We start from the raw sequence: 25,213 nt of genomic DNA, 5'->3' as shown, positions 1-25,213 counted from the left end.
TTTTGTAGTACAGCAGACTGATGATAAAAAACCATTAAATATAATGACAAGCGAACATGAGAATTGTTTTTATTAAGCAATAGGGAATATTTTTGCTGATAAAAAGGAACTAAAAGTCACAATTAGGAATGTCACAATAACAAATTTTTCTGGATGATAAATTGTGCAGAAGTTACTGCAATAAGTAATATTATTGTTGTTTTGAGCTACCCTAACCCTAACCCTAATGCAAGAACATTCTCAAAGATCAATAAACTTTAAATTCAAATCAACATTTAACACTGGATATTTCAAATATCCAAAATAAATAAACAAAACAACCGAAGCAACAAATAAGATTAATGATAAAGTTTCTGTAAAAAGATTGTTTTTGGTAGAAATTGGGAGATAAAAAGAGAAAAATGACAAGTCATGCAATGGAAATTATTGAGTTTAATTTATTATGTAATTGATTGATTTATTGCTTTTTGTGACAGCAAGAGGTTGTTATTTGTCACCTTTTTCATGAAACATGTTGATTTCAACTTTACAAAGCTGCTAACGCTTCCTGAGAGTTTCCCATGTGTGAGACTCTGCATCCCAAAATGTTCCTCTCCCTGCCACCATTTGTGCATTGTGTGTGTCCGGCATGGCTGCTCTCGTCATTTTCCCCTTTTGATTGGCCTTCACACAATGTAATCAGTGTTGCAGCTGTCTGAAAAGGCCCCTTGTGCTCTATCTGAGCAATGCCGATCACCCCGATGCGTCCACAACTTTGCTTTTAGTTCCATTCAGCCTCTGTGACAAACGGCAAACTGTCTGGTGAGCATGTGTCAAGGCACTTGATTTACTGCTTTGTTTGACTGCGCGGGCCCTTTCTGAATGTCGCCTACGTCTTCTATGGCCTTACTGTATTGGTAAGAATTGCCATGGCCGTAAGCTTGAAATTTTAATGTACAGACAGCCTGAAAGAATTGACCCTCTGTATACGTGAGTCACTTGATGTACTTCCTAAACACAAAAGCAGACTTATTCTTTAATTTTCTATTTTTTTGGAGCGCGGATGAAGTGGTTGCCTTGACAGTCAATCGAAATCACTGTTGCACAAATTTAGCCCTCAAATGTCAAAAAGAACCACAAAAACATATCAAAATCAATTTCTTCCTTTATCCAGAGAGAAAGAGGGAGCGCTTAAAGGCAACACCATGTGTTTTGAGTTATACTGTCGCAGTGATGTGCCTTTAACAAGGTATAACTTGGTGTGCTGGACCCCCAAACTGTAGCCAATCCATTAGGACAAAGCTCTCTTGATCCTTTTCTTTAAATTCTCCACCATGGCTGATTAAATGTAGCCGATTTTCACGCCTGTGCTATGGAAGCCAAAAGGTCTGAAAGGCCTCTGTGAGCGCGACCACAGAGAGCTGCCACTCCAGCCGGCTGACGAGGGAAAGAGCTAATGACCAGCAGGTTTCTCTGAGTTTAGCAGCTGGGAGGTAAATGTTTTAAACTCCTTATGAAGACCAGGAAACTTCTGTCCAGAACAAAAGAAAAGCTGACTGGAAGTGGGTGCAGGAAAAATAAAAAGTGATCAACTGGGGAATCTGTCATCAATTTGCAGCAGATAAACATTCATTGTGACATTTTGTTGCAGCAACATAAGCTTGTAATTTTTATCACTACAAGTCTAACCAGTATCTCTGAATTTGAAATTATATCTGGAAAGTTTTCTCCAAAAAAAAAAGTGCACCAGACTTATTTCTTTCACCAGGTTTTGACTAAAGAATCGAAGCTCAAGCGACATTTTCCATCATGGAAAAATTGCAATAGATTGTTTGCACTTAAAACAAACAAATGTAATAAAATATAATATAAATACGCTTTGTTGTCCCACAAAGTGGGAGGGAAATTCAGGTGTAGCAGCAGCAAAATGACGGGAATCAAGACATGTAGGTTCACACAAAGATAAAACTATTAAAATATATGAAAAACAAACCCAGTAAAGAATGACGGACTGTACAGTAAAGGCAAAATTACATTGTGATGCTATGAGCAATTAACAAAAAGGAATGTGCAAATGAGTAGGATATATATTTCTTAAATTTACTAAATATGCATGTGTATTTATGCATTATAAAACCCATTATAATATTTGAACAGTCAAGAAATGTCCAAAATAGGACCTGATTCTAATATCAGTGAGTGCCAGTGAGGGTCACTGTAAGTAAGCTGGCAGTCCAGAAAAGGCCAAGGTCTAGAGTTTACCTGTTACCATGACAACACTGTGTTGAAAGTAGCAACAAAAATGAAAATCAGGGCAATAAATCTACTACAGTGGACAAACCGTGTAAAAGTCTTACAAAGAGCAAAGAAATGAAACAAAGAGCTGGGAGGACCTGAGAGATGCTGAACATTTTTCTTTAGGAATCATTTTGTATTTTACAAACAGCAAATAGTTAAACCATAAAAATAGAATCAGTTTGTTTCTCTGAGTGATTCAGAGTAAAAGGCTTCAAATAGTTGAAAATATTTGGGTAATGAACTTTCAGAGAGCTAGACAAAAAAAAAACTAAGTATATTTTAGGTACTGTATGTTCAGCTGATTTCAACTTAAGAATAAAAATAATATTTTTTATTTCTACAATAAATAAAAATGTTGTGAATTTATTTAGATGGACTTTTTCACTTAACTTCTAGTAAAAATGTGTTATTTTCTGAGGAATATTGAATAAAGCACCTGAGCAGAAAGTAAACCTTTAGAAATCTGCATAACTAACATAAATATGGACAACAATGTGTCCAAAAATCAGGTTTGAAGTTTGACCTCATGTCTGATTTTTCTGTCTGACCCGGTTTCTCCAGCCTCCCGAAGATGTTCTCACTCCCTCAGTTTCTGTCATTAAAACAATGTTCTACATTAATCTGCTGATTATTTCACTTCCATCTGGAGATTTTTTGTCTTTATGACTCTCAGCTCGTTTCCCATGAACCCTCAGCCTTTTCTGCCTTTAATCTTTATCTAAAAATTCAGTTTCAAAGGAAAAAAAATAACTTCATTACACACAAATGAAGTAAATTTCCTTCCCTCAGATCAGTCCAAACAAAGCATTACTTATGCATCACTTAACTCCTAATACTTGACCCTTCGGACAGCGAGCCGCCCGTCCCTCTGCCTCCTCCCTTCTGCTGCAGGGTGTAAAACCTGTCCACGCCCTCCCTGGGGGATCCTGGGAAAGGAAGGCCTCCACATCTGTGCCCTGATGGACACAGAAACAGAAAAAATCATAACCAAAAAATCAAATTAGCATTCTTATTTTAAAGAGATACTGGCATATAAAGTAAACTCCTTCTAGAAATGAGAAGTGGAGTGAATGAAGGATGGATTTGGTTTTATTAAGCCATCCATCAGTGCCTTTAACAGCCAGAGGGCTACAGGAGGGAACCAGGCACCCCAGGTCCTCTTTCAAAAGGCCGGGAGGAGAGGCGGATGGCTGTTGGAGCTGTGATCTTTACCTCCTCCCTCCTGAGAAGTCAGCAGGGAAAGTGATTTGCCCTCCCTGTCTCCTCCTTCTCCTCCTCCTCCTCTTCGTATTTCCCTCCATTTTCCCCCAGAAGCAGCTTGTAACAGTTTTTTGCCGTCACGCTGAGACCTGGGGCTAATTTGCTCACCTCTGTAATGCCCTTTTACACTTAAAAACCGTGTATATGTCCAGTTTTCTTTTTACAGCTCCATGCAAACCTGCTAAAAAAGCTAATTGATGTTTCCCACCAGGAGCTGCTAATTATGGCTTTGCCAAGGTGAAAACATCAAGAGCACAACTTCAGAGAAACATCAGGCACAGAAGTTAATAAAAATACGCATTTGTAACTTTTATCCAGCTTTATGTTTTAATTAGAAACTGATTTCTAGAAGTGTATGGACACACTTATTCATTCTGATCAGTAGGATGTCACTTAATGTCTGGTTTTATTCAGACTAGGCTCCTAAAGGTTAGTTTGAACTCAGAGTTGTTCTGGCATCAACAAAATCAGAACATTGTATTTCAATATTCCAACTGTGAAAGTGTAACTTCAGACTGTAATCTGAATTTTTATCACTAGTTTCATTTAAAAAAAAAAAAAGCTACTTTCTAAAGAACTTCACACCAAACCAATACAAAGTAACTGGCTGATAATGAGCTCCAGACTCACTTGCTGGTTTTTAACCAGGATTTTAGTGGAAGATTTAGTGTTTGTACCAACTAATAACTGCAGGAGGAGACGGGCGTCACCGTTTCTGTTTGTCTGAACACAGATTCTGCTTCGGAGCACAACTTTCTGTTTATCTGTATCTAAAACACTCCAATATTCACACATAAACAAAAAAAACCCAAAACGATTAGACCTAGTAATGTTCCAAACGGGTAATTTTACTGTTTTACAACATTTAAATTTTAAGATTTAGATGTTGGACTCCATTTTAGATGAGATGAATATTATTTTTGTTTCCTAAAAATTCATTGAACACCATTTTAACAGCATTGTGACACATATGGGTAAAAAAAACAACAAACCTCCTTCTGCTTCAAATCTCTGCAAACTTTCTGTATAAATAAAAATTCTGAAAATATGATGCAAAAAAATATTAAAACTCCACTCACTGTAAATTTGCCACAGCTTGCTAATGACTAAATTAAAGATGGAAGCAAAAAATATGAATTTTTTCCATATGACTGAGTAAAAATGAGTTTCAGTGAGGTAAGTAACAGTTTTCTGTGTGTAATAATCCTGCTGGGATTCAAACCCAGGAACCCCTTGTTGCATAGCAACAGAGCTAACAACTTTGCTAGCCAGCAGCCCAACATGTACTACATTGAATAAAATAAAATGAATATAAAATTACAAGGTCATAGCATATCTTGATTCCCTATCTTTAAGGATGTGTGTGGCATAATTTTTTCACTAATCAGATGTTAATAGTCAGACTTTGTTGCTCAGGTAATTTGTTTTTGTCTCATGCAGGATCATTTTAATTACTCTAAATGAAGTAAACTTTTTCTATGGTCTGATTGTCAGCTTTCATTTTGTTTTCATCCAGCAAATCAAAAGACCCAAACTGGTCTAATTTGACTTGGGATTCTCACAGATTGGTTTCTGTCTGTTATCATGACGCAGAGTGATGTAAACACACTTTGACACCAGGGTGTGACAAGTGTGAGATGTTGTTGACCCTCGTCTGTCCCCTCTCGTTCTGCAGAGGTCCCTTAACATTAAGGTCACAACCTGGCGGTTTTATTGGCACTCTAAAGTCATCAGCGCTTTGGGATCGGATGAAAGGCCGCTAATGAAGTCAGTAATTGCTCCCGTTGATCAGTTTATTAGCTGCTCTGGCTGTGAGAACAGCTTTGACATATTAAGTCGAACATGCACCGTTAGCAAAGAAGTGGCTGAATGATGCTTGGGGTGGAGAGAAAGTCATCCGTAGCAACACCTGCAGGAATTACGGTGATATGTTTACTTATTTTCTGGCAGCTGTTTCTTTGATTTGGTTCTGGAGCCAAAAGTGAAATTGGTGGCCAGTGAGCTGTCATCCAGATATACTGTGGCGGATTCGTCATCCAGTCGCCATGCATGACCTCCAGCAAAGAGGAAAGCTTTGGGTCCTTTTTGTCCGTTTCCCATTATGTATGTGACCTGTCCCCTTAAAATGCCCTGAATGAGTGAAAGGTCCTGACTCAGCTTCAGTATACATGTTAACTTTTTCTTTTCACCCCACTGCAGCAGGAAGAACAACTGCAATCTACAAAGACATAAAAATGAAATGCTGGTGCATGTTTGAAACAAATTAAACACGTTGATGTTTGGTGGTTTGGGACGAGAGTTTCAGAACACAAACAAGCTTTTTCTGCATGACCTGTCGACAAAGAAGAGGAAAACAACTGTATAAAAGCCCTCCACCCCCGTTCTCTCCCCATCCTTCTCCCCTCCTCACCCACAGAGTCCTTTCTCCCACTGACCAATGTTCAGGATTGCCCCCTCACCCCAGTGACCCCCACCACTGGACGCTTTCACTCTGCAACAAAGGCTGCCAGGGGCTGTGTTATTTGATGCACTAAAGAGCCATCCCACCCTCCCGCCCCAGGACAATGCCCCCCCCCACCGAGAGCTTTCTTCCTCTCACCTCCCTAATGACAGGTTTCATCCTCTTTGCTGGATCCCCCGGGAGGGGCAGCGGCTCCCGGCTCGGCCCGCTCTGCCAACAGACCTTCCTCCTACCCGCTAATAAACACTTTCACTCCCCTCCAGTGACTGCATGGATGTAGGAAGCTGTGATGGGTCCCACTCCTCTCTATATGCACTGTAAAACATTTGAGCTCCATTCAGTTCTGTTTGCTATCTTCTACTCTTCAAGTCAAATAAATGTATCAGGTTTTAGATTTTGAAGCTAAATGGTGAGTTTGTGAAAGATAAACTTTCAGTAGTAAGTTTTGTCCACTTTTTATGCCTTTTATCAAAAATTTTATAAACTAGAGTTTTTAGGTTAGCACTTAAAAAAACTGAAAGAAGGAAAAGACAGGAGTGGGAACTATTTCCCAGAATGCTTAGCGGCATGCTTTTGTATCCTGAGATGGAAGTGTGTTACATTAATCTGACTCTTGCGTTTTATTAAGGAAAATGTTCATTTTAATGTTTGTAAATGTTGAGGATAAAGCCCTACTAAACTAAATGTTTTTAATTCAATTCATTATAAAATCAGAAATTTTGTTCATGCAAGAATTTAAATTATTCTAAAGTAAAATAAGTAGCTAACAGTAGCTTTATAATGTGAGTGAAAGTAATGGAGAAATATGCACTCTAACTGGGTGAGGACAATTGTTTTGCACATTGTGAAATAATTATTTGGTTTAAATTTCAGCATTAAGTAAATATTAATGCTTTCATTAATCTTGAAACTCACAATTCAAGATTAATGAAATTCATAACAGTTTGGACAAATTGCCTCTTGTTGTTAAATCAACTCCATAAACTTTCATTTCTGAGAATTTTCTTGTTGATTTAAAAAGCTTTTTCAAGGCAGCAGGTGGATTTTCCTTTTCAAAGTTAAACCACCTTCAAATGTTCAAATGTGTGCCATTCGTCTAAATAAGAAAAAGTCTAAAAAAGAAAAAGTGACAGTCAGTATACTGACTAGTGACAGTTTAGTTATCTTTTATCTCTGTGGATCAGTTAAAATCAACACCCTGCATTCACTAAGTGACTTCAACACAGACTCTAAACGTTTCACCTCATTCAAACTCAAACCTAAAAGTTCATCTCTGTCGGTATGACAGATAAAACGCAGCCCTTGATCTTGACTTGATTTCAGGTTGGTTCGTTGACCTTCCTGTATCTGAGAGGTCATGAAATACCTTCAAAACACAACCAGTCCTGCAAAGTCAAACTTCAGGCAAGGAAATGTCAAAACTCTGCTGGACATTCGTCAGTGACAGCTACCTCTCTGTCATCACACACAAGTGGTCACTGACAGGTTCAAAGAAGTTCCTGGTCCCTCATTACTCAGGCCTGCAGCCCAACCTCAGCGTGAATCACTGTCTCTGAGGTTTTTTGTCTTTCTCAGTCATAAAACTACATCATCAGCAAAGTAGTACATAATACTCAGTTTTTCAATGATTTCCAGTGTGACTAATCAGTAGCAAAGAAAGTTGGTCATTCTCACTGCAGATCTATAAAAGACAGAAGAAACTTCCTTCCCTCTATTCACAGCTCCAGCGTTCGCTTCCTAATTCATCCTGGTCCCATGACTGGAAGTCATGATCCCGTTCTAATCCTGAGTGATTATTTCCTTTGTTGAGTGTTGCACAGATCTTATCCTGTGAACTTAGGAGGGTCTCAATTTACAGCACAGGGTGAGATCATGCTGACGCCAGTTTAAAATCAGTGTCGAGAAATGAAACTAAGTCAGTCACACATCTGACTTTAAAAGTCAAATTCAGGCAAAACTTTGATGCTACTGCAATTATTTTTAAAGCTCAGAACTGCTAAATCAGATTTTAGTAAGTTCTGATCAATCAATGAATATTGAATATAAGAGTGATTTCTGAACCGATGGGCTTTTTAGCACCTAAACAGGCTAAATGGGTTTCCTGATTGGAAACCAAAACGAGGACGGAAACTCTGCAGGTACCTGCAACAAAGCCACATTTCACCAATACCCACAGAACTAGTGAATAATGTGGAAACAGACGTATTGTTTGAAAAAAATGACTGTCTTCTAAGGAAATGCTAATCAAATTATTCATTTATTTAAGTGGACAAAACTAAAGAACTTTTCCCTGATATATTCCAGTCAATAAACTCTGGTCAGATACAAACTTTCCTCTTCAGAATCCAAACTTTTGGTTCAAAATACCTAAAATTATTGATTATCTAAGCAAAACATAACATCCAATTTCCAAATTGCAAAAGAAATCACCTGCACTTTTATCAAATTTTCCAGCTTTTCCTGATTTAATGTTGTTATATTTCAGTGATTAATGTCTGGTGAACAGGTGAAACACCCTAAAACCAATAACAATTAACATGACGTGCACCAGAGCTTGTATTAGTGATTCCATTTGAGCCTTCGGTGGGGCCGGGGTTAGTGTTTACCAGAGGTGGGTGGGTGTGGGAGGATCGCTGAGGGGAGGATCGCTGAGGGGCGCTGAGGTGGAGAGAGGGCGAGAAAGGAGAGAGAGGGCGTCACTGTGCAGCAGTGATGTGGAGGCGACAGGGTGTGACAGGAATGTGCACAAAGAACACAATTAAAGAAGTTTGGTGAGATTTGTCTCATTTATCAGTCAGATTCTCACCAAAGATCCAAATAATTTACATAATTGGTTGATTTTCATTTTATGTCATTTAAAATTGTGAAATACTTGAAAGTTGTCAATTCCTTAAACGTTGACTAATCAAATCTTTTTTTCATAAAGATGACTGATCTTTGTGCAGTTTCTGTCTAGATTCACTAAACCAAAACCTTTGAGGTTTTACAGAAGAGAATTAGGGCCACCGAGAAAAAAATTTAAAAAAGAATTCTGACTTTAATCTCAGAATTATTTTTAAAAATTTTTCGGTGGCCCTAATCCTCTTCCGTAGGGTTTGGTCTACTCTACTCGCAAATATTTGAGTTTTTAAGAAACATTTTGGAAAATTTTGAAACATTTCAGTATTCATCTTTGTCAGGATGTTTTTACTTTAGCCAACATGAAATATATGCTGACACAGGAAGAAATCAAGTTCATAAACAGTGAATATTAAATCAGGCTGCTGGTAACGTTACCAACTACAACCGAACAATAAACGCAACATCCAAACCGATTCCTGAAACTTCACATTAATTTTCTTCCTATAATACGCAGGATGTTTAGCCTTATACAGTTAGACTCCACAAAGAGTCTCTTCAGCTTGACTTCAATCACTTATGAGTGTAAATGCATCATACTGGAAACTGAATTATTATATTACTGCTTCCCCATGTGGGACCTTTAGCATCATGGGTCATATGTGCATCAGTTGTGGCATCAACTGCAGTAAAACAGCATCCAGAATGTTTTCTGGAGGCAATTAGCACATTGTTGTGCTAATTATCCATGTCATCAAATATATATATATAGATATTTTTTACATTTTTATATTAAAATATGCATGCAAGTTTATCCATATTTCATTTTGGATCTTCCATTGATGGTGTTGGGGCAGTCTCATTGTTCTGGCCTTTTCTGGACTGTCTTGGTTGCAGTGAAGTCATGGAGATCCAGATTCTTAGCTGCAGTTTTCTGCATGCGGAGCAGTTTTGATGCAAAGCGATGATGACTTTTCTTTGGCAGTTATCACAACACAAGAAAACAATAATTTCCATCAGAAACGTTTCGTTTGCAGCAATCAGCCATAAAGACATTGAGTGATTTCAGCTGGATGCTCTCACAGCTTCACATGTGCTGATTGTAAAACTGCCCTGAAGTGAAGCTAGCTGAGCGGTTTGGGATATAAGCTAATAAATCTTTATTTGCATCTGATCACTCTGTAAGACTGGATGCATTATTTAATTCATTATAACAATATTTCTTTTTATATCTATTTGAGAAGGGTTTTCATAGACTAAATAATATGTTTCAGTCATGCAGATTAAGATGTGATTAGCAGATATTGTTGTGTTTTGTATTTAAAAGTTGGAGCTTTTCAAACCCAAAATTTGCATTTCAGATGCTTTTACATCTTAATCATGAATTTTCCAGCACCACACATGGCCGCCATGCAGCAGTGCATCAAACATTGACAACCACAACGCCTGTCTGCAGATCCTCCCTGGGGGGTCAGAGCAGCGGGAGGGGGGCAGGGATTTCACGCTTGACCTTCCCCTCACAGCTTTGTGAGCCCCTTCACTCCCGCCTTGATTCTCTTGACCTACTTGGTCATCCCGGAGCAAGCCACTTATAATACCTACATCTCAGCCAGCAGCACGCCCATCACCACATCTGCACCGCTCCTCGCCGCTGCCCTTTGACTGTGACTGCTGCAAAAGTTTACAGATAAAGAGTTAATCCCTTTGTGTCAAAAATTCGTATTGACCCCTCGTAGAAACCGACAGAAATACATCTGCCCGGCTTGTAAATCCTTTTTACATGATTTTTAATCCAAATCTCTTTGAGTCGGTCGTATGATTTTACGAGGCAGGAGGGCTGCAAAGCTCAAACCGGCTCATAAAGATGCCCGCCTCTGTAGGAACAGTGAAATAAAGTTGGGTGACTGAGGAGTTTGTTGTCTTCAGTGTTATGGAAGTTCAACATTTAGTGGCATAAGTGAATTACCAGCTGGGTGTAGCAGAGCAGATTTAATTGGAAGGGATGGTTCAGCTGTTGCCATCTTTTAGCTTAGAGACAGGATGCATCTCAAATATTCATTTTAAAGTTTTACTACCTCTAAAGGTGGCCTATTATGTTTCCTAGTACAGGTTAGGATAGCACTATGAGCTATACAAAATATATTCATTACATTTTTTGCACAAAATCATCCTTAGATAATAACATTTTAGTCTGGTCAGTTCTGCCTGTTTTGAGCTCCTTTCAGAATGAGCTGTTTTAAGGCCTCCTGTCACTTTAAATCCATATAAGCTCCTGCTGGCCACCTCTCCTGCCCTCAACTCAACGTTTACAGTCACACATGAAAATGGCTGACAACATCTTTGAAAAGCATTAGTAGAGCCTCCTGCGAAAACCAACAAGAATGCAGCAAGTGGTTTCTGGATGGAAAGTCAGCAATAAAACACTTGTCTTTTCCAGCAGCCATTGTACAACACAAACAGCGGGAAATCCAGCTGATCAAGAATGCTGGAGCTTCGCTTGGGTTGCTAGGTAACAAGGCTGGGCTTGGCTGGGGTTGCTAGGTAACGGTGTAGAGTACACTGAATGTGACTTAATAGCTGGGAGAAATTTGAAATGGCTAATTTTCCAGACAACATAAAACAATGACTTATTGCCAAAATAGCTAGGTGTTTTTTTCGAAGCAGTGCAGACCCTTAGTAAGTTCTTACTACTGTCAATAATGCTCAAGTACATGCTGCTCACACCCTCCCCATACAGCATATTCAAACTCACTATTGCTGTTTTGCTGCAGTTGTGAAAAACATGAGAGAAACAAGCTAACGCTACAGGAAAACTGTACTCCCCTGTTTTACTCTTTCTGCCCCTCCAGAGGCTCCTGCTGGAGTCCTGGGTCCATCCAGCAACCAGGACTCATTTTCTCCCCCCAGCAAGCAACACTTAAGGCCTCCTGTCTCACACTGCAGTGCTGGCGATAGCTGGGAACCCTTTTGTACTCTGATGAGAGCAAACAAAGACATGCATGTGCAGAAGCAGAAATAAAAGGAGGGAGGAGGGAGGAGAAAGGGCGACGGCATGTTTGGTAAACAGTGTGAAAGCCGAAGGGAGCGGCCGTCGCCAGATGAGAGGAAGAGGGGAAGTGAAGGAGAGGGAAATTGCATGTCACAATCCGAAGACGGGCTGATCATAGAGGAAGAGGGGGGGCACACCTGGCACTGAACAAACAGGTGTGTGTGTGCATAGACACACAGCTGGAGCTGGAGCTCAGAGCTGATCTCACTCATCCATGTGATTATTGATAAAAGCATCTCTCATTCCTCAGCAGCACTCTGAGCTCTTCATCATCTATTATATGGATATGAGGGTCAAACCCAAAGATGACAAAGTCCTCATATCAAAGACCAAACTCTCCCAGTTGACCCAGAGCTCCCAGTTGACCCTGTTGCTTTATTTGAGTCCAAATAACTCCCCTAATTAAAGCTCCTTCCTATTATTTTTCCCTCCTCTCATCTGTAAAGAGTCGGGTCTTCAAACTGCTAATAAAATAAACTGAAAGGGGCCCCAGTTCTTTATTTGTATGAGTGTGAAAAGCGTGTGGGAGAAGAAGGGTAGGCATAGAGAGAGGGAGGAGAGGGGAGGATGGAGGTTTAAGGTTCAGAGGGGGGGTAAAAGAAACAGAGGTCAGCAGAAAACAAAGAAGCGCGAGACCTGGAGGTCAAGCTGGCTGGTGTCAGAGTCAGCGGCCCGGCGATGCTGCGGGGTCCGTTTTGTCCACCAGGGTAGGATAGAATATATCACGGCGCTGCTGACAGATGAACAATAGATCACGCTCTGTGGAAGTCCGAGCGGAGCCTTCGGACGTCCTTTGACTGGGCCAGTACATCTGGAAGAGACCAGATTAACCCCGCGTTTACTGGCCTCGCTCATGGCTGACCTCTGTGGCCTGAACAGAAGCCCCAACAATATCATTTATGGGTTTCATAAAGGATACTGAGAGATGGAGCGAGTCTGAGTGAATCATCCTCTTAGGAGGAAGTGGGAGGAAATCAGCTAAATAAAATAAAGGTGCTGCATGTTTAAGAATTACCAAAAAGGGAGAGCTTAGCATGAAAAAACAAAAACATCCTGAAGTCTTGTATTTCACACTTTGTTTGCACTCAAGGACAGTATAAAAACATGCATGATGTTTTTATCTTCTATATCAGATTCTTGAAAGTGAATAAGTCGCCATATTTTTATGCTTTGATACATTAGTTATGCTAATTATCTGGTTCTCTAAGGCAACTGTGACACCAAAGCGAAGCATTCAGGACTCCTAATCTCTAACATTTGGGGAACATTAAGGTTTCTCACGCAGCTACAATGAGGAAAGAAAGGTGGAAAAAAACAAAACTTTATGTCAACATATGCATCTTTCAACATCAGTAAGGCACAGAGTTCATTGTGCGTCCAGCTGAAAAATTCACCTGTAACAACATCAAGCTGAATGTAAACATCACTGGTAGCTGGACTTCTGGAAAACCAGAAGTCCAAATTCAGCTGCCTGCAGCATTCAGCTGGTCCAAAACGCTGCACAGCATGTGGGAAATAAAACACAGCTATGGTGCTTTCCCTGTGACCCAAACAGACACACAGGTCAGCTTACGGTTCTGTGCCTTGCCCAGAGGAACATCAGCATAAAGAAGCTGGACTCAAACCTAAAACCTTCTGATTGCAAGGTGATTGCTCTACCCACCGTGGCTTCAGTACCTCAGGCTCACTGGATCCTCTAAACATCAACAACTCCAAAGTGATTTCAAGCTTTTTTATTTCTAAATGTCTGAACCTAAACAACATGAAACTTTTCAGTCGTTTGGTTTTATTATGTGTCCATCGACTCTTCATTAAACCACAAAACAAACTGTGAAGAGGGTATTTAGAAAAATTGTTTTTATCATCTTTGAATCATGTTATAATGTTATTCCCTCATCAAAAATATGCTGGAAAGGACTGGAGGTTTTTAAAGAGACAGAGGCCAATTTCAAGGCGTCAGATAGTTTTTATATATATATTTTTATATATTTATATTATATAGTGTGCAACTTCCAAGAAAATACACAAAGCCACCCCTTTTAAAATCGAAGTACAAACAGAGCCGTGACATTTTACCCCTAGTCAGACGTCTGAGACTTTACAAAATAAAAGCATAGCTGCAGACATGAATTTTCCATAGCATCTAAAAATAATCTTTTTTTTTTGTTGTTAAAATATGAATTTGATTAATCTACAGCCCTGCTTCTTCTTTACTCTAACTGAATCCTGTCAAACACAGCAGACCACAACAGGAAACTGTCCATGAAATGAAAATAATGAAAACAGATGAAACCACTAAGTCATGGAAATGTCTGGGACAGACTAAATTCAAAATTTTGGGAATTTTTAAAATATTCCAATTAAACCGAAGAATCCTTCTGTCCAATAAAGCTGCTGATTTTAAAGCAAACTAGTAGAAAAGTTAGTAAAGGTCAGGATGTGCTGTTAGCTATAAAGAGATTTCTGTTCATCTCTTCAAACTTTCCCATATTTGTGTTAATCCATTTGAAGCAACACAGTAAGTTACAAACTTCCTAAGTTTTGTATTTCTAGATTTCCTCTGAGCTCATCTTGGCCAGGAAACGCTCATAAATTAGATCTTACATTTTAAGAGTCTTTTAGAGAATAAAGTTTAAGTAAAACTGGGACACAACAGGTGCAAAAGGACACCAGTGACAGACATTAAAACCAGATGGTATCAGTTGTTTTACGTTACTCAAGGCTCAGCCAGTAAATTTGACCCATAACAATCCTGCGTTTGCATTAATAAACATTTTGTGGACGTTTATGAGTGTTGCTTTGTCTCTATGGATATCATGAGATTTTCAGGGTTCTCAAATCCTCAGAAATATTCTAAATACCCGGTGTTTAAATAACTTACAACCTCTGGACTCAAAACATCAGGGCTGAGCAACGCTCAGGAGGAAAAGTGATAATGTGAAATGGTGATATGATAATAGCTTCAGGCTGTGCTGGAGATATAAACATGATCTGAAGGGCGTTTGAGCTCATCGGGGGGGTTAAGTGGATCTAATCCTCCTGAAGAGCGAGGGCTATTGAATGAAATGTAGGCAGAGAAAACTATCTGTTAAGGTTCAGTCATGAGTAACGCTGAGAAGATTTGAAAGAATTACACAGAGCAATGCCACATGGAACAGCTTGGCTAAACTTAGATGTTACTTGAGTAGAAAAGAAGTTACCAGAAAGCTCCGAGTTCAGGAGAGCTGGCCAAGGTGTGCAAACGGAGCCCAGAGTAGCAGAGAAGCTGCTGTGACTGACAGCGAGGGAGGACGAAGGACACCCTGCAGGAATGAGGCACAGGTTCAAAGCTCGTAATCACAACGCTGCGGAGCAAAGAGGTTGAAAGAAGAAGCCTTGAAAGAGACTTATCTGTGACCTATTTGTCCTGACATGCACACTCCAAGCCCTGGAGGGGAGCGAACAAGAGCTGCATGACGAGCGCAGGGCTCAGGGCTCAGGGTTGGGGCCTTGGCCTGTGCTGCTCTCTGGCCCAGAAACCAGTCCATCCAGACTCCCTCACACCCTGAGGAAAAACTCCCAGGACTTCCAGCTGTGATCAACTGATTGGGGGGGAAATCACAGTAACAAGAAAGGCAGTTGCAGCAATACAGATGTCACTTTCTCAATTCATTTATCATCTCGTGTGTCAGCAGATTTGTCAGCGATGTCTCATTAGTTCAATCACACCATCCACAACACATCAAGCTATTTTTTAGTGATTTGATTCATTTATTTCATACATTTCACCAAGAGAGAAAACAAAAGACATGCAAATACATCCCTTATTTGGTGACTATGTGCCCCAAAAGCAGAATAAAGAAGTTTTGATTCCCAAAATAAACACAGTGAGTTGGAGATGACTGTGTAAAGCAGCAGCAGTAATTCAAAATACGATGACGTCACTGTGCACATGGAGATTTGCCCAAACTGGATGTGCAGTTGGGTTTAAAAGGTGAGCATAACTTTAAATTATTATAGTAGCATGAATTTTCAAACATGCCAACACATTCTTAACACTAAGTACTCTGCTACATGAAGAAAAATGAATCTAATTTGTTATTAAGTTAAGTATTTGCAGGTCAGTATTTACATGGTTTTTTTTGTGGAATGTAATTATCCATGGGAAATTTGTCCATTTCAGGATTTTTTTTGCAGATATCTAAAATATTCTGGAAAAAAATGAAATCCGGGAAGCTGAATGCTACCTGACACACTGATCAAAGATCATCGTTAATTTATTGATTGGCTATACCCAAGAATGGAGATAAGAAGACAGTAGATGTTAGCATGTGCGCCAATGCTAAGCCAGTTTCCACAGTGCGTATTAATGCATATCAAGGTGTATTTAACATTGGAACACAGTTATAAGAGTCATTCATTTGGTTTTAGCCATTAGCCAGTTTGCTCCCAAGGCCCTGCGAATACAGAGATCTGCTGTACTTAGCACCTGGCTAGTAGCTACTAGCAGTGCATGCTAATAATTTTGAGCCAGCAAGATTTTGTTTTACCAAGATAGCTTTGAGAAATGCAGATAAAATAATGTTCACTTTCATTAATGTGAAGTTTCAAAGGCAGGGCGGCCATATTGGATTTACGATCAGATACTTTCCAGATTAAAATTCTAACTTTACTGTTTATTTTTAAAAATGTAAACTTTCAAATGACCACCTCCGGTTTAGTTATGAGTATTTTTAGAGAGGGTTTCAAGTATTCAGGATTTTAGCTATTTGCGGTGCTTTATTAAGCTTAACTCTTGTATAATTTTAGCTTAATAACTTTGATTCTCTACATTTTAATCCACTGACGTTGGTTTGGATGTATGAAAGAGGATTTCCTTTTTTAATTCTTTATGCTTCTTTTCAGATCCAGAAAGTTCTGGACTTCAGATTAATTGTTTCAGAACCAGAACATTATCCTCTGTAACTGCGGCTCTGATCTTGCCGTTTCCAGCTGAGATGTGATCCTTCCAGTGAGTAACAATTAAAATCACCTCACTGCCCCGCGCCTTGCTGCCATGTCGCCGTCGTGCATCAGAGCCGTGTGGCTGCTTTTCTCACACGTACAGCACACCTGGGAGATTTACCCTAATGAATACCTGATGTGCTGAAGCAGTTAATTCCGCCTATAAAATTCCTCCCTTCCTCCTTCCTGTGAGCCACGGCTGCTGTTTATCAAACGAGGTAACGTCCTGTCATGTGACCCCCCCCCCATCTAACTCCCACCTGTGTGGACTTCTCCTTTAATCCCCTCTTCTACCCCCAACCTCATTTTTTTTATTTTTCTCCATGCTTTGAACACTTAGACTACTGAGTGTAACTAATTCTCCCACACAAGGATATTGTCTTTTCTCTATCTCTGCTTTTGTCCCGCTCTTTCAAGGCTGCTATTCACTGATTTCATTAGTCAGCTGTGTGGTGGGCTGGGGGGCTGGGGGGCGGGGGGTGGAGGCGGAGGGGCTTTCCAATTAAAGGGCTTTAATAGCCTATTACCATCACCTCAGGTTTAACTCAACTGTTTCTAAAACATGAAACCAGCTGAAGATTAATCGTCAGAGCTGCGTGGGAGCCGCTCACAGAGTCTCTGATGATAAATATACATTTTAGAATAGTTTTAGCAATTTTCTGAATTGCAAATTGCTTCTTTTTTCAATTAATAAGCTGAAGGTGGGTTTAATTTAGGGGTGCCAAACTTCTTTTCAAGTTAGCTCAAAAGTGGGCCAAGAAAATATAAGTTTCAGAAACTAAATACACCCAATATGTTGTGTTTTTAGTTTTTTAGCTGCTCAACAATAAATTGCAAGGACTATTTTTCTGAAAAAATAAAAATAGAGTAATGAGATTAGATTTTTTAAAATGGGAAACTACAAATGGTTTTTGCACATTTTTCTTGTTAACTAAAAGGTGTCCGGTTTGCTTTTTAAAGAAAACTGAAGGAAAATATGGACAGGATCCAGCTGAGTCTTCATTTGAAAACACCAGCTGCGTTTCCATTAAGAATTTGAGCAGAAAAAATTCGATATTCTGCTAATATAAAAAATAACATAGTTCCATAATTTCTGTTTCCATTAAATAAGAAACACAATTAAAATCACATGGGAATAAGTTTGTTCATGTGAGGTCATTAAAAGCTGCCGTGCTGTGATCCTCCAACCACTTCCTGTCGTCTTCTTCTTCATTTTGCTAAATAAACCAATTTTGATACAGCCAGAAAACCACCTCATCAAACAAGTTTTTATCAGAAAATAAGAGTTTTTTGAAAATTGACATGTTTCAATTAAACAAATTTATTTTCAAAATGTCAAATTCTGCAATTATATGGTCAATAGAAACTAAGTTAATAGTTGTATTTTGCAAAGTTTTAATACACTAATTAAAAGAAGAATATTAAATATTATTTAACTTTAAAAGGTAAATGTCAAATGCAAAGATGGTTAATAATTAATATTTTAATAGATTTTTTAATGGGTTTTACCAATAAATTACATTACAACTAGCAGAATTATGCAAGTATAAGTTACCATGACAACAGAAAGAAACCAGAAAGTTTGGGAAATATGGTTTCTCTGTGTTGCATCTAACATTTTGCAAGTACAGTTTAATTTAAAAGCTGTGTCTTTGTCCCAATTTGTCCTCAGAACACAGGGCCCAGGGGCCACAAATGGCCCCTGGGCCCCGCTTTGAACACCGTTGGTTTAAATGAAATGCGTTGTTTTTTGTACACACATGCTGCACAGATCCTGCAGCTGCTCTGAGGGCCCACAAGACGACGCCAGTCCCCTGGGACAGCACAGCCACCCTTTCTCAGGCACCCATTTGTTGCGTCCAGAACCCCACCCGACCTCCCAGAACCCCACCTGACCTCCCTTCAGCCATCCCCACCGGTGGATGACCCCTCAACCAGCAGAGGTCAACTGTGCAGAAGGAGCCGCGGCATAAATCAGCGGCCGCTCTGGTACGCGGGAACCCTGGCCCGTTCAGGGTCCCAGCACCAACCTGGCACCATCTGTCTCGGACCGGTGACGCAGAACCAGAACCGCCAAGGTGGGTTCCCACTAACCTACACTGGCCCACACAGACCTGACGGGCCAGAGCCGGGACCAGACACAGATCCATCACTGCTGGAGCCGGACTCTGGAGGAAAACACTGCAAAAACACAAAATAATACCAAGTACTTTAAGTCTAGTTACTAGTGCAAATAACTAAATACACCTGGAACAAGAAAACTAACTTACAAGAAACTCTTCGGCAAAGTAAAAGAGCTGGTTTTACATAAATAATTGCTTAATATTAATGAAAAGTACTAGTTCCACTGGCAGATTTTTTCACTAATAAAAATAAATTTTTCCCATAAGTGAAATAATCTGCCAGTGGAACTAGTTCTTTTTATTAATATTAAGGAATTATTGCCTTAAAGCCAGCAGCTACATACTTACTGAAAAGTTACTTTAAGTTAGTTTTGTCTTATTTGAAGTACACTGAGATATTTGCACTAGAAACTAGATGAAAAATAAGATTTTGTGTTTTTGCAGTGGACTGAGGTTCAGCTCCGAATGTTTGTAAGAATGATCTGAAATAAAAGATTTTGTAATTCAAAATATTAAAATGACTACAAATCTCTGGAGTCCAATTTAGTTAAGAATTAAAAAATTAAAAGCTAAAAACATTTATAATTTATATATAAAAACATAAGTAGATTAAACTGCTTTTTTAATCAGTAGGTGATATCAATGCTATTATTTGTCTTCTGTTTAAAAATTTATATGTAGAAACAATAAAATTTCCTCTAAAAAAAGTAATTCACTTTCATTTATAAACTATTAATTTTCACCTTTTGGCATAAAGTTTAACTTGGAAAAGTTTAATTTATTTTGATACAAGTAATTTATCTAATGAATGGCCTCTGTTCTTATTTTTTGTGTGCTACTTTTGGTAATTATTTCTTTTACCAAGGAACCAAAACTCAATTTTGAAACAAACTCTTTATGGAGAACAACACAGAAAGAAAGTATGAAATTTTTAATCTGTTGATTTAAAAACTGTTGATGACAAAAAAAGAAGAGCCTGAATATTTCTCTCTCAGACAGTTTTCTGAGTGCAAAATGTGAATTATTTACCTTCTTGGGAGATATAAATATGAGTTTTCTGGACAGTTTGTCTCCAAAGTGAAAGGTATTTTCAAGCGGAGCCCCTCTGGGTCACCATTTACTGCTCTGACCCAACAGAACCTGTCATTTCGCTGCAGAACCGCCTCTAATGAACGGGTGATGTACTGCTCACAGGGAAAACAAGCAAACCTGTTAAGTGCAGAGACAAGTCCCAGCAGTCCAGCTCATCGTCCCCTCTGTTGGATCTTAACGCCACCTGGAATCGTAACGCATAAATCTCCCCAGCAGCAGCAGAGTGCAGGTCTGCAGGCGCTCCGGGCCCCGGGTCGATCCGCAGGCCCCTCCTGGCTCTAATGAGTGCCAGGGGTCATAAACTGGTTGTGTTCCTGTTTGCCTTTTTCTAGACCAGTGACACCAGTTGTTCTCCCTCCTCACCAGAACCTTTTGCTCGGCCTGACAGGCCGTCGGGTCCAGGCCCAGGATGGTGGTCCCTCTAGAAGCCGGTCGTCATCAGCTAACAATAACTCTGTTGGAGGGAAACATACAAATTCTGCTTTATTGACACAAAGTTGTGTTGATTTAAACCTCTGAGGTCCGTTTTCCTCACACCAGACTCCAGCTGACACTTTAGCTGTTGTCTCATCTTCCTCGCCTGGCTGAGGCGGTGATTTTTACCCGTCATATAAAGTTAACACAGGAACAACTTCATAGTGAGAGGACAGGAATAAATGCCCACACACACAGGACAACTGGGTCCAACTGGAAACCAGAACAAACTCATGGACCTTCTGCTTCTTTAAATCTGATTTTTACTTAATTACATGGAAACTCACATAAAAAACATTCAAATATTGTTTAGACTTTATAGTATCAAAACATTTCCTTCTAAATGTTTAAATTATCTTTGTGTGACCTTAGTTTGACCCGTTTTAACATCTAGTTTCTGATTTGATTTTATCTCACATTTGTAAATATCTAATAAAAAGTGAGTTTAGATTGTTATTGTTTGTCTTTAATGGAGATTATTAAAATATTTTAAAACATTTTTAATATTTTAAACATGTTGTTTAAAATATTTTAAAACATTCAAATATTTTAAATTGCTTTTAAACAACAATTTTAATATTCGTAAACATTTTTAAGCAATATTTAAGCAGTTGGTCGTTTTGTGTGCATATACTGCCCCCTTGTGTCGAGCCAGCAGGACTGACAAAACCAAAGAACGATCAATAAGCCAGATCGATTGTCTATAAAGTATACTGAAACCCAGTGGTGTCTGAACTCTAACTGAATTCTCTTTTACCTGAACAACAATAAATCTAACATTTTATATTTCCCTTAATTTCTACAGTTATTTCACTTTTTGAGCCAGTTATTTTCCATTTTGTGAGTCTATAAAACATTTGCTGTTTTGAGCAAAAGTATAATAAATGAGTAAGACCGTTTCTGATTTTGAGTAAAAAGTCACTGGATGTTTGTGGCACAGCTTACTGTGATAAAGAAATAAAAAATTAAAGAAAAAAAGTGATTTTGAGAAGATCCTTTGGACTTTACTCATATTTTGTCATTTCAAAAACTTAATATATTTGCATATTTTACTTGGATTTATATAACAAACCAACACAAAGCGGTGAAAAATAATGAAGTGGAAGGAAATAAAAATCTAAAAAGTGAAACAGATATTTATAGTCACCCTTTACACTGACATTTAACTTCCAAACAAGAATCAACAGTAAGCCAGATTAACTTTATCCTCAGTTTGACCTAAAAAATATATATACTAGCTGACTTAAAGGTTTCATTTAACAAAATGCGAAAAACATAAAACATTGAGAAAAAAGTTAAAGGGATTATTTAATTGATATAAAAGTTTTGGGTTTTAAATCAGCATCACTGCAAACAGAATTATGTCTGAACTGAAACATTGTTTTGACTTCAACTAGAAATAAATCCAATAGCTAATAATTTCCCTCCTAATATAATAAGCAGGCATTTATGCAAATAAATCTCTTTCAAAGTGGAAGTGAATCTCAGAAATCAGTTTTATTTACATTCAGCAGCAGAAAAGCACAGAAGACCAACCTGATTATTCTCATCTGTACTCAGTTTTACACCAACATCAGGGAAATCATGGCAGATGAATATTAATGAGAAGATTTATTCTTCAATCCTTTTACCTTCAGAGCAGATAAAACCAAAGAGCAGGTTGTGAATGTCCAGCGCTTCATTCCCGCCCGGCCTTCAGCTTCTCCTCCACAGTGTGGTCGTTTTTCGAACCCCCCATGCAGGGCGGGCTCTTGCCCAGAGCGGGGTCCACGCCCCACTGCTCAGGGGTCTTCGCCTGGATGGCCAACGCATGAACACAGCTACTCAGTTCCTCCTTCAGCGCCTCATTGACCAGACGGTGGCGCTGAATCAGCGGCAGACCCACAAACAGCGAGCTGACCACCAGGACTCGGAAGTGAGACTCGGACCCGGGGGGAACCGCATGCATGTGGCTTTCGTTGTGGACCTCCAAGTGGTCGGGCTTGAACTTTTCTGTCAGTTTGGTTCTGATGGTTGTTTCAACAGGCCGGTTAGGGTCCGGGTCCATGGGCGGTCTGAAGTGAGCCAGAGGCCGAGCTACAGAAAGGTAGATGGGCCGAGTGCAGCGGGAGACACTGGGAAGCATCAGCCTCTGTGGAGGAGAACAAAAACAGATTTATTCATCTGACCATGAGGAATGTTTCATTTTCATCCTGCTGTTCCAGCTGGGTCAGACTCTCTGGTACAGTACTGGACTGGTTCAAGTCTTACCTAAAGAACAGAGATTTCAGTGGGTAACTTTTCAATGGAGTGGGCAGAAATCACATGTGGCATTCCACAAGGTTGTATTTTGGATCCCCGCTTGTTTAATCTGCTAGCTCAGGTTAAAGCAAGTTATAAGATTAGTTACCAGTCAAGATTATTTGTATAGCGCATTTCAGCAACAAGGCAGTTCAAGTGCTTTACTTTACAAAAACATCAAACACCTGATTTAGTCGATACTTGTGAAAACCAGTAACAGACGTTGCATTTTGTCAAGTTCCAGTGTTAGAATCATCAATACACATCAAATATGTTGGTCATTTTGTCGATTGAAATCTGGGTTTATTGATGCACTCAGACATGAACCTTCAGAGCCACATAAAGACAGTTACAAAGTCGGCCTTCTATCACCTGTAGAACATTTCCAGGATTAAAGGACTAATGTCCCAGCAAGATCTAGAGAAACTCAACTGCAAAGCTGCTGAAACCCTGAGTTCCTTTAAATGAGGGCTAAAAACCAGTTTGTTTAAAGCTCCCTTAGATATGATTGTAATATTTATGTTGGTCTATATTTCAAGTTTTCATTACTTTCCTTTATTATGCCATGTTTTACGTTTTCATCACATAAAGCATTCTAAATTGCTTTGCACCAAGAAGGTCCCAGGCGGATTAGTTAGCATTTCTCCTCCCATCTTAAAACAAAATCATCTGCTCCATTTAAGCATATCAAATTAAATATAGCAGGAAAGCACTGCCGAAAACACACTACAGGTCCATCTCTCAGTTAATGCTCATCAAATGCATTGATTACTTGAAATGTAAGAAACTGTAAGTTATTTTATTTTACCAAATAAGGATGATCTGAAAATAACCTCCAACTCTTTTAAGGGACTTTAAAGCCGATTTACAACCACAAACAGTTTATGTGTCTCTGTAACTGTAAAAACGGAACAATATCCAGTAACAAGGTTCTGATTGTTTTATAATGTTAGCTTAGCTTGTTTAGCTGCTTGCTACCCGCCGCTGTTATCTAGCTTGTAAGTTAAACACAGCAAAACATACATATGTAAACCACTGACATGAAGAAACAAATCATGTTGACTAGACTCTCAGTTAGGTAAAATGCCCCAACAATTAAAAAAACTCACCTTTCAATGGACAGACAGCGTGACGTCTTCTTCTTTTAAGTTTTTGACGGCTAGCACCGTTGGAGGGACACGGCTGCCATCTGCTGGATTCCTCCAGCGGGTCCGCTCCTTTACAGCTCACCGGTGTGTGAGCCGCGCAGAAATGAAAACGCAGGTAAAAGGAGAGCTGAAGGCTCATGTTTTTCCATATAATTGAGCACTAATAAGATTAATATGCAATATTTTTTCAAAAATATAAACAACTAGAGATCCCCTGCTGATCAATATGTTAAAAATCCGACTGAGATGACCTAAGTAAACACAAAATACGATTTTCAGGAGATGATTTCATTTATCTATACTATACTAACTTGCCCTTTGTGAAAAAGTAATGATCTGAATCACTGTTGCTCCATTTGATGCAGAAAATCTAGTCAGATTTCTTGCTACATAATGGCAATCTGTAGATTTTCTGAAAGTGTGACCCCCAGACAATGCAGAGAGGAAGATTATTTCATCAGGATCACATGACCACCGTGACACAGATTAACACAGATAGACCAGTAAATCAAGAACTTTACTTATTGCTTATCCATATCTTCTGAAGCATAATTTAAACAAGCTACATGTTTTCCTTCAGCAGGGGAGTCTAGCGCAGTGAGTGGGCACTAATATGTGTATCTATATATATATGTTTATATATATATTTGGCAATTTAAATGAATGGACGTTCCATCTATCTTTTCCACTTGTTTATTGTTAATTATTTTCATAACGTTTTGTTATAGTTCCAAAGGATTGCATCAAAGTGCGATCCTGATCAAAAATCAACATGGAGAAATCTCACACACCTCTAAACAAAACTGCATCTTTTAATCTAACTATGATCCATAACTGGTGTTTGACATTGATGATTTTACTGTATTATCTCATTCTCGTTTACAAAATCAAAAGACAACATACAGCATTGTTCATTTACACTTTTTTTTTATCACTTTTGTATATTTGATTCCACAGTTTCTATACTTACAAACAATCAACTACAGTTTCTACAGCACAGTACAGTGACAAAGGTGATAATTCTTTGTTACATTTAATTTATGGTGATGCACTTGAATCGACAGAAGCCTCAAGACCAAGAGTGGATTTAGAGAGTCACACACAAATGTTAGCTTTTTTATTTCATGTCTTCATATTAGTGGGAGAGTTTATTTTTGATGCAATGTTGTGCGGAGTAGTTCTGAACAGTCAGTCTCTTACATGAAAAATACAGCAGTCAGAGCGATTT

General features: G+C 38.9%; 1 protein-coding gene across 4 annotated transcripts; it reads right to left on the bottom strand.

Moving 5' to 3' along the window:
• Window positions 1-302: 302 nt before the first annotated feature.
• Window positions 303-24,028, bottom strand: bola1 (bolA family member 1). 4 transcript variants are annotated; one of them, XR_002752581.1, is made up of 7 exons: window positions 23,947-24,028; window positions 22,189-22,688; window positions 20,201-20,537; window positions 15,283-15,466; window positions 15,086-15,187; window positions 12,522-12,696; window positions 303-3,233 (listed from the first exon to the last, which is right to left on the bottom strand). XR_002752581.1 is itself a non-coding variant. In XM_005801814.3 (3 exons), exon 2 carries the CDS (start codon window positions 22,680-22,682, stop codon window positions 22,236-22,238), a length of 447 nt encoding a protein of 148 aa, XP_005801871.1. In that variant the 5' UTR covers window positions 22,683-22,688; window positions 23,947-24,028; the 3' UTR covers window positions 19,976-20,537; window positions 22,189-22,235. The 4 variants fall into 4 exon arrangements, 2 of the variants coding, with proteins under 2 accessions (XP_005801871.1, XP_023187263.1); XR_002752582.1 differs by lacking the exon at window positions 12,522-12,696; XM_005801814.3 differs by lacking the exons at window positions 303-3,233; window positions 12,522-12,696; window positions 15,086-15,187; window positions 15,283-15,466 and having other exon boundaries at window positions 19,976-20,537.
• Between the last annotated feature and the right edge of the window lie 1,185 nt (window positions 24,029-25,213).

The sequence above is a fragment of the Xiphophorus maculatus genome, chromosome 3, assembly GCF_002775205.1.
Source record: "Xiphophorus maculatus strain JP 163 A chromosome 3, X_maculatus-5.0-male, whole genome shotgun sequence".
In the NCBI taxonomy this organism is placed as follows: domain Eukaryota; kingdom Metazoa; phylum Chordata; class Actinopteri; order Cyprinodontiformes; family Poeciliidae; genus Xiphophorus; species Xiphophorus maculatus.
Note: the sequence above shows the minus strand (reverse complement) of the source record. Positions and strands in the feature narration are given on the sequence as shown.